The sequence below is a fragment of the Mytilus trossulus genome, unplaced genomic scaffold (genome assembly GCF_036588685.1).
Source record: "Mytilus trossulus isolate FHL-02 unplaced genomic scaffold, PNRI_Mtr1.1.1.hap1 h1tg000122l__unscaffolded, whole genome shotgun sequence".
Classification (NCBI taxonomy): Eukaryota; Metazoa; Mollusca; class Bivalvia; order Mytilida; family Mytilidae; genus Mytilus; species Mytilus trossulus.
In genome coordinates this window covers 1,414,632-1,424,821 of record NW_026963298.1, presented here as the reverse complement: position 1 = coordinate 1,424,821, position 10,190 = coordinate 1,414,632, and the positions used below count along the sequence as shown (strand labels likewise).

General features: G+C 32.2%; 1 protein-coding gene across 1 annotated transcript; it reads right to left on the bottom strand.

The window, feature by feature from the left end:
* Positions 1-4,502: 4,502 nt before the first annotated feature.
* On the bottom strand, positions 4,503-7,069 carry LOC134700082 (putative nuclease HARBI1). Its single transcript, XM_063561453.1, has 3 exons — positions 6,544-7,069; positions 5,176-5,462; positions 4,503-4,709 (listed from the first exon to the last, which is right to left on the bottom strand). Exons 1-3 carry the CDS (start codon positions 7,067-7,069, stop codon positions 4,503-4,505), a joined length of 1,020 nt encoding a protein of 339 aa, XP_063417523.1.
* Between the last annotated feature and the right edge of the window lie 3,121 nt (positions 7,070-10,190).

Sequence of the window (10,190 nt, the reverse complement as noted above, 5' to 3'; positions counted from 1 at the left end):
TAGAATAGAATATTTTTATTTCCCAAATTACAGGGCCCATAAAGGGCATACAATCACATAAAATCAGACACAATTGACGTACATAGTAAAGCTATATTACAACTGTCACATCAACTTAACTTAACCAGGAAGACTAAACATCGACGAATGAACCATGCCAGTGAAACGATGACAAAGTCAAATGACACCTGCCAGTTGTACATGAACACCTTACAGTCCTTCCATACACCCAATGTACTCGAAATATTGCTGATAGTATTTGAGATATGGGATTGACCACCAAAACTTAACCTTGTTTACTGATCCAGTGCGAGGTCAAGTGAAAACTGTCTGGCAAAGAATTGTTAATTGATAAGAAAAATAAATATTTTAATTCAATAAAAGTTGAGAAAATATTATAGTGTATTGTCTTTGTCTTGTTTCATTAATTCCAACAACTCTATCTGGAAGTCTAATTCCTCATCTCTTTTGTCTGCTTTGCCATTTCACCCTTCAAATACAGTACCTGAAATAAAAATGATACATGTACATCCATATGAATATTTTAACATATAACTTAATATGTGTCTGTATACATTACAACTCTTGTGGAATGTACAGAAGTATTGCCGAAAATTGATATTTCCAAATAAAATGTATGACTTGTTGACTTGCTTTGGCTAGCAGCTGGAAGACCATAAATTAATATTATTTATATTAGAAGATTTTCATAAAGATGTTGATTTAGTGTAATTTAAGATCGATACACGGTCTCACATCATTGCCTTTACCAGTGGTAGATCCTGAACTTTTTGTAAGCGGGTACTGACTGACCACAAAGGGGAGGGGATCGACAAGGTACCTAGACCCTTCGATCTGCATCTGTTTGATACAAACTAATCGATGGGGACCTAAAAAGTCAACTTTTGTTAGTGTTGATAATTGATTTTTATCTTTTCATTTTCCAGAGTAATGACAGTCTTAAAACTAACAAAGAGCCATTCATTATAAGACAATACTATGTTATTCGTTTTTTATTATTCTGGTATATTTCTAAAATAAATGCAAATTTGAAATTTTTCCTGAAGCCCATAAACATCATCAGCAGTTGCTAACCTCTTCTTTGGATTTTCTGCTTTCTTTGCTGTTAGAGTCCCCAGCTCAACTACTGCATCTGCTGGGCGTGGCACCTGCATATTTACAGCCGGTAGAAGTGGTAGTAGTGGTACTGGCTTCAGATTTGATTCAGATTCAGATTGGGAAAGTGGTTGGCTTGGAGGGGTATCAAACAGGTCCTGGGAATTACTTGCACTCTCCTCTGGCAATGCTGCTGAGTTGTCATCTAGAAAATATAATAAGGAGATTGTTATTTTTATGATAAGCATGATGATTAATAGACGTGCGTCTATTGTTAAATTTTCTTACTTACAGAGAGTATTTTTTGTCAGACTTCTTTCTTTGCTTTCATTGACCTAGCCTGACAAACCATATGCATCAATGACAACCAAAACGAGACGGCTACATGTAGTAACAGTACTATATCAGAAGACAAGAACAATACTGTTCAATTATAAGGCAGTATTGCACCTTTTTAAAGAATTTTCTAGCAAACTTATTGGGTATCAAAACCTTAGTCAATTATCATCAAAGATTAGAGGGCACCTGTATAACCCTCCCCCTTTTTATCCACATTTTTTTTCACTTATATCCCACCAAGTTTAACACCAACTATATTCATTTATTTTCCAAATCTTGAACGACCAACAAAATATGATAATTAAAATTGTTAAAATCTAGGCCTTTACGAGCGTATGCCACGGTCGAATTTAAGGTGCGGGTTAGCCAGGGTCCGAGAAACATCGTCCTGTCGGCTACAAATCAAAGGGAAATAACAACAAGGAGGTTATTGCATGTATAAACGAAAATCTAAACTGAACATGTTTTGTTCCTAACTATCATTACAATGTTGTCAAATGACAACATTTGAAATCATCCATCGCTAGAAAAATGTGTGTCATGAGGTAATAAGGCTCAAACACAAATATGTTCATTAGCATGCTGAGCGTCTATCAAGGTTAATATTTATGACGTAAATACTAGAATGCAGACGACATAAATAATTGACCAAATGAATTGAAATACTTATTATTTACCGAGTAAAACTGAATTTAGCCGAATGCCAATTATATACCTAGCTTACACGTTATTAAAGATTAATAAATCAGCTAAATACCTGTCAAATTTTGATGACATGATACAAATAATCAGCGATTTTTTTTTATGAACACAAAGTTGCATGAAATCGGAAAGAATAATTAATAGCATTTAAAGATTTATTATTTTTACGTATTCACAAAAGAGTATAAATTAGTTACTGATACATACCAAGTACACGTTCAACTCCTTCAAGACCTTTGAAAGAAGCTTAGTCTTTACAAAGGTATATTGTTCTTTCAATGGCTAGACTCAGTTTTTTGGGCTGTGGACCACCACCAGTAGCCCTCTGCCCTTTGTTACGGTTGTTAAAAACCTTCTTAGCCTCCTTCGTGGTGTTAGCCCACTTGTCTTTGCAGTCTTTGGGAGACACCCAAAGCACTAACCAAGATGAGAATCCTGCTCCAGACAGTAGTCTTTCTGGAATGGTTATACCATCCCCAATTTTTTCATGTATCACTTTGTAATTCTTTTGCAAATTGTCTTGAATTACATTTACGTCTTCTTGGTTGAAGTTTTCTGTCCCTTTGTGTTTTAGCAGAAGACTTGTCAGCCATGTTGAAGTAAATATTAACAAATCAATGCAATGTGGGTAAAGAGAATATTCTCTAATCTTTAGTTAAATATTTAACGAGTGGTTAAATTATTTAATGTCATCGTTAACTAACGACGGCGTTAAACCAAGTTGAACAACACCATTTTAGCCATGGGTTAAGTAACGATACGATTGAGTATTTAACGACACGTTAAATTTAGTGATTACGTAAAGTTGAACAACCGGGCCCTGAATGTTTACCTCTATGTATTATGAGGGTTATCAAAAGTTTAAAACAAAATATACTAATATACAACCTGTCGCCCTGTGACATGGCGTGACTACATCTCAACTGCATTCCACTTCATATGTGTTGTCCCCTCATATAACTAATACAATATCAAATATATATAATAATAAATAGAAAAAGTAGTTTAAAAAAATGAAAATATGTAAGAACATTTGCGACACCAACAAAAAAGGGGGGTCTACTCAATAACGGATGATGATCTTTGATCTAATTTTTAAAGTGTTTATACCCCTATCGAATTTTTGAAACTAAAACTTTTGCGTATTAATTGGCTTACAACATTAAATTTAAGAGCTAATTTGTCTTTGTTTTAGCTGGTTGTGTATTTTAGAGGTAAAATTGAAAAGCAGAAGAAGAAGATAAAAAAGCTGGACATGCAGATAGAACTGCTGGAAAGAATCAAGGCAAAGGAGTACCAGCCAATGTCGTTGTCACAGTGTCTTCAGGCTCTTGGTTCTACCAACTGATATTAGTTGTTATCTTCTCATGTTTTATTTATTAAATGTTATTTTCAAAAGAGAAAAAAAATATTATATATTTTCCATTATTATATATTTGAACGAATTAAAATCCCGCTAACATGTTTAACCCCGCCACATTATTTATGTATGTGCCTGTCCCAAGTCATTCAGTGGTTGTCATTTGTGTATGTGTTACATATTTGTTTTTCGTTCATTATGTACATAAATGAGGCCGTTAGTTTTCTCGTTTGAATTGATTTACATTGTCTTATCGGGGCCTTTTATAGCTGACTATGCGATATGGGCTTTGCTCATTGTTGAAGGCCGTATGGTGATCTATAGTTGTTATTGTTTGTGTCATTTTGGTCTTATGTGGGTAGTTGTCTCATTGGCAATATTACCACATCTTCTTTTTTATATAAAGGAGGTCTTAAATATTAACCTCAACGATCTACATGTAACAGTTATCAATAAAACTTTCCGAAATTATTGAACAACACAGAACAGAATCAAGCACCTGTTTTTATATCATGTTGAACTTGGTATGGAAAACGGTCGCCAATTTCTTTTCTGAATATCGAATACGTTTGTAAATGAAGTGATGTGTAAAATGGGAACCAAATAGTTCTGAGAAAAAAAAAAGAAACTGTAATTGATCTGAGACCTGAAAAGCACATAAAGTCTGCCTGTGTCACTTGTGTAAAGAGTTTGACCTCATGAGCAATAATTGAATCTTTTACTTTAAAACTTAAACACTTATCGAATAAAGTTCCAATGTTATTAAATGATTTTAATATCGAATCATTGAGATAATAAACCGTCGTTGTTGATGGTCATTTATATGGTAGCAAGAAGTTGCTTAAATCAAACTATTTTGCACTTTGGTGAATAGAAAACATTGTTTCCATTAAGACCATAGTGTAATAAAACTTGTCTTCAATAAGTTAGGATCATGTGTCTATGAAAAGTAAGAAAGCATATTACAGTGTTAATAATATGTATTTCAGTGGTTAAAAAATGATCTGGCAACGTGTTCTCTCGTGTTTCTTCCATCTTGCACTCCTAGAAAGGCTGGAACTTGCACAGTCTGATCAAGTCGAACACCAGCACCGTCGTCATTCACCAACGGTTCATTTCTGGACACGGCGATGTTATGCAACACTGCACATGCCCCAAAAATTCTGCAGACTTTTTCTTGTTTCATTCTGACCTTTAATATGAAACAGTATATGCTCATTTCAGTTTTAAGATATTTAAAGCAATTAGTAGTAAAGGAAAAGGTGTCATGCATGCAGAAATATGTATCCTTTTTTTTTTATATTTCTTGATATATAGATAATATGCAAAAGTCATTTTAAAATACCTTCATTTAATGTTTTGACATTATAGTTTATTTTTTGCACTTACATAACTGTTCTAGAAAATTGATTGCGCTGATACCAAATGCATGTTCAAAATTCAAAATTGAAGACAAATTTACAAAACTTGACAAAGATCCTTAAGAACAGCCTTTTGTTAATCAAGGCGGGCCTTTTTCCAAATTTATATATTCGGGTTGCTGTCTCACGGACGTTTAACACACATCTCCCAGCCATTTTTGTGTAATCATTTCATGGATTTTGTTCTTTATTTATGTATAAATTGCAGTGTTAAATCCGTATTTAATATAAATATACCTCAGAATGGAGGACATGAACCCGTCTTTTCAAAATACCAAAAGTCCTCTCTATGACGGATCTAGTACTGGCATGGAATCCATTGAACCTTTGCTGGTGTCTCTCTGTTGGATTGGCATATGGTGTAAGCAGGTAAGGGCGACAAGCATGTCCACTGTCCCCAAGAATAACACCATCTATCAATCCCCTGTAATATGTCTGGAGGTGATTAGACAAAGTTGATGTGTTGAATATGTGGGAGTCGTGAGTGGAGCCAGGCCAGTTTGCAAATATATTGGTAAATCTGCCTGTAAATATGAATTCAGTGTTTAAAAAATAAAAAAAAGACAATTTAAAGAAAAATAGCAGATTCTTTAATTTTGCAAGTACATAAGGAACTTATCATTATCAATCAGGGGGAATCAAGTTTTTTCCTGTATGTGTAATAGGGGGGTTCAAATTTTATTGTAAATTCAAAAGGGGTAAATAATAATAAGTCCCCAATATTTTTTGCACAAAGAAATAAGTAGTTTGAACATCATTTATCACGGTACCGTTTCTACTCATTGTAAGATCCCTTTGAGTTAATTGATAACTCTCATTCCCTCAAGTTTCTGTATTTTTTTGTCTAAAAAAACAAATATTTGGCATGTTAATATTCAAGCTGTCATCATGGTCATGTTTAATAGAGGGGGGTGGTCACATTTTTTAAATGTTTTTTTTTCGGGGGGATCAAATAAAAATAGTGAAATATTATGAGGGGATTACAAACAAATAATATGTTTGAAGTCCAAATGACTAGCCCCCCCCCCCCTCCCAGGTAAATAATGCTAAGTCCCTATAATAACGCACCTGCCAAAAAAAGAAGTCACACAAAGTACTACACAGTTATTCCTCAACAAACTTCATTACTGACATTTTTTAAAACAAGAAAATTCGGATATAAACAACATAAAGCTATTACTATATGATTGAAAAAAGAGAATTTGAAATCACAAAGAGTAAAAGAAATCAATGCAAATCACACGGTATCATAGACAAGGTAATATTAATTTTACTAGAGTTATGCCGCTTTGTACCGTGATTTGAATTGTTTTGTCGTATACGGTAAATAAAAAATACAATGTTGCACAGCTAAAAGGTCCCACATATTGAAAAGTAGTTAATGTTTTACATTTCTGTGTTATAAGGATGAATAAAATGGAAACCTTAAATCTTTTTCAAGTGTTATAAAGACCAGACTCAATGTAATCGAGCCTCCGAAATTTGGGTCGAACATAAGGACCCAGTTGTCTCTATTGATAGTGTCAAGGTAATTTTAAAGGGAGTGAACAATTATAAAAGATCAACAACGACGAAACGGGAATGACAAAATACAGATTAAAATACCTTCAAAATCACAGAGAGCTTGCACATTTATGCTGTGGTACCCCTTTCTGTTAACATAGGATGGTTCATCATCTGATGGTGCCTGCATTCTCACATGTGTGCAGTCAATGCACCCCAAAACATTCGGAAAGTTGCTTTGCCTGTAAAACCCACATTGTATCCTGTTTATCGAATACACATCTGTAGGCCAATTCACAAAATCGTCTTTAATGCCAATCAAGGCATCTGTCACATCACTCACAACACGAGAAACTGTTACTTTGTCATACCCCAGTGTATCTCCGATAACTTGCATGAATGAGCCGGATGCATAGTAACGCAGTGCAATACATACTTGCTGTTCAACAGTCAGTGCTGTTGCTTTATTAGTTGTCCTTCTGAGTCTGTCTTGTATAAGATTACAAAGGTAAGCAATTGAGTCCTTGCCAAATCTATACCTCCTTCTTAGTTCATCATCATTTAAATTTGTTAAATTTGAAATAGTTCCTCTAAAAACTCTGTCCTTTCTGGGTCTTAGTGGTGGCATTAACAAAGCAGCTATTTTCTAATTATACCTTGGTTAAATGGTTTAACGCTGCTAGCTACCATCGTTAAATTTCATTCAAGTTAAGAACATTATAACGGAGCGTTAAAAGTAATTATGAGATGAACAACAGAATTTACGAGACGATAAATTTTAACGATACATTAGCAAAATTAAACGGAGCGTTAGTGCTAACGAGATGTTGAACAACCGGCCCCAGGTAGTCAATTAAGTATTAAGTCAATTTATACCAAATATGATAGTCCAAGTGCAAATGAAAATGTAAATAATATTTCGAATTATGCAACCGGCTTCACAAATCTGTGCCTTTTTTCTAGGTACAAGAGACGTGTATATATAGGGTTTGGAGTAAATTTTTTTTAAATACATATAATAATTATTTTGCAGATAAAACAGTTAAGAAAAGATGCTTTTTGAATAAAAAATATAGAGAAAAAATCTCTAAACAATTATTTGACCCCTCTCCAGTTCAGACTCCCATTTAGGTGTCTGTGGTTAAAATCATGAACAACTGTTTTGATTATCTATATTTTATTTATATCAATAATATATTACCTTTTATAATTGCAATGCTTACCATCACTGAGGTGTTTATCTTTTAATTAAGGATGAACAGCATAAAATTAGCATACATCCGTCCAATTACATGTTGAATTCAATACGAAAAATGATAATATTTCTCATCTTTTAAGCTTCATATAAGTAGATAATTAAATTATTAATAATTGCTTTCCAATAAGCATTACTTGGTACCTTGGGAGGTGAATGTTTTTATGGGAATATATGATCAGTGTCTGACAGAAAGCTACCTAGCAATATTAAAGTTGTTTCATTTAACCAAAGTAATTAAAAGTACACATTCACTGATTGATTGATTTAAAAATGTGTATAAAATGCAGCAAAACAGACTTGGTATGATTTCCAATGAGTAACAACTGACCGTCAGAACCAAAAAACATAGATTTTTTTGTTTTTGTTACAAAAGCATGTTTTATAATCATTGAACTAGGGAGTAGGTGATCCTATTGATGAATGTATTTGCTAATTTCTATGTGAAAACATATCATCATTCCTGAAACTTTTGCTTTTGTTTCACATTTATATAATAAACACTATTAATAATTTTAATTTTATATTCAAAGGAAAGTTCTGTGAAACATCCTAGGACACAATACATATCATAAATATATATATATTCCACTTTCTTATAAAAATTTCCCTTGTTTGATCATGAAATATTTCTAAATGTTCCAGAATCATTGCAGTTAGTTATTCATTCATTTCAATAGATTTTCTTTTGTTGAACCTCCTTTTTCATGCAACACATTTTCTTTCTCACTTTGTGTTGATACAATTAGCTTCTAATTTGCATTCTATTTAGCACAGTTAAAACAGTATTGAGTCAATTCATGTTGTCACACATATGTATAAGTAAACAGTTGTCTTTTCAGGAAAATTACTCGTGTCTTATATCATGTACAGGAATCTGATATGATAATATCCTTGTTTGGGTTTCAATTGTTGATCTTTCTTAGAAAGAAACGTGCAGTCCTTGTGTATTTCTCATTCTATTTAATTTAAACATTATAATTATAAGCCCCATTGTTATATGTATATGCATAATATCTATTACTTCAATCATTGTACTTGATTTATATGCTCTTAATGGCCCCTGTTATTAAAATTTGGAACATAAAATATTCTTATTATGATACAAAAAGAGAAGTTCATTATGATCAAATTTATGTAAGCTTAATAGCTTATTAGCAGTGATTAGTAAAATCAATAGTAAACTTACATGTTTGTAATAACACAATTACCATGTTTGTTTACTTTCTAAACAAAAAGTTTGATCGTAACTAATTAGCAATTAACCTTTAATTAGCTATAATATCACTACATGTGACTTTAAAGTAAGTGTTCAACAATATTATAATACTTGAATGCTTACATTTATGCAGACCTCCTACATGTTTATTTTCTTGGAAGCATTTGAAAAATCCAGTGAATAAAAATTCTGCAAAATAAAAATAAAAATGCACAATCAAAACCTTTAAAGCAATAAACAAATAAATAGTTTTTAAAACATGTAAGAAATAGGCAATGAAGGAGATACTGTTTAAAAAAAAACTATTTGGTATTTTATATGTATGATATTGAAAAATGTACATCAATATAGATTGACAACTTTTAATCTAAATTTGATAAATCCTTATGTTGATTAGACCTATGACATGTTTTAATAGTTATCAAACAAATCCTACAAATGATCAATAGTCTTTATATCAATTTAATGAAAATGGTGATCAATTTAAAATGTTCATGTTTAAAATGGATAATATATAAAACTAAGATATTAAACAAATTCTTTCAATGATATAAAATCTCAGTAGCCTATTAACTAAAATATGACTTTATCTCTTAGTATAATTTTAAATTTAATTTGTTTGTACATGCATTAATAAAAATTTTGTCTTTGTGTGACTGGTATTTACTCATAATCTTAGAAAATAACTATGACAATAATACAATTGGTGCAACAAATCCAACAAGTTTTATATTCATAAAATGCACTCTCAAATCAAAATAATAAAAAAATCTGAATTGAAACAATGTCTTTCTCTGTTTAAAAAAACACCAACACTGTTCATTTGTGTGGGTGGTGTCTGAAAAATTACTAAACATAAGGATAGGCAGGCTTGGGTGGATATATAGGGGGTGCACCCCTTACTACCCAAGTTATGGAGCTATACATTACTAGATATTTTTATATTTAGTTTAATGCATTAACTAAACCCAGGGGGAATTAAAAAGGGGGGTTAATATTATTTAATAGTTAACTTGGAAAAAATCAAGTCTATTATTATAACAATCTTTTTCCTAGAACTGTTTTCATTTAGCTAAATTTATTGATTGATTCATAAGATCAACGGTTCCCGTCATCGTTAATCGATACAAAATGAAGAAAAATGAATGTTTTGATTCGCTTTCAAAAATTCAATAAGACAAAATGGGTACCGGCGATAAAGAGTTACATTTTACAACGTATTTACCTTAAAATGTTTGCAAAGTCCATCTTTCCATTGTGATTTCCATGTGCCGA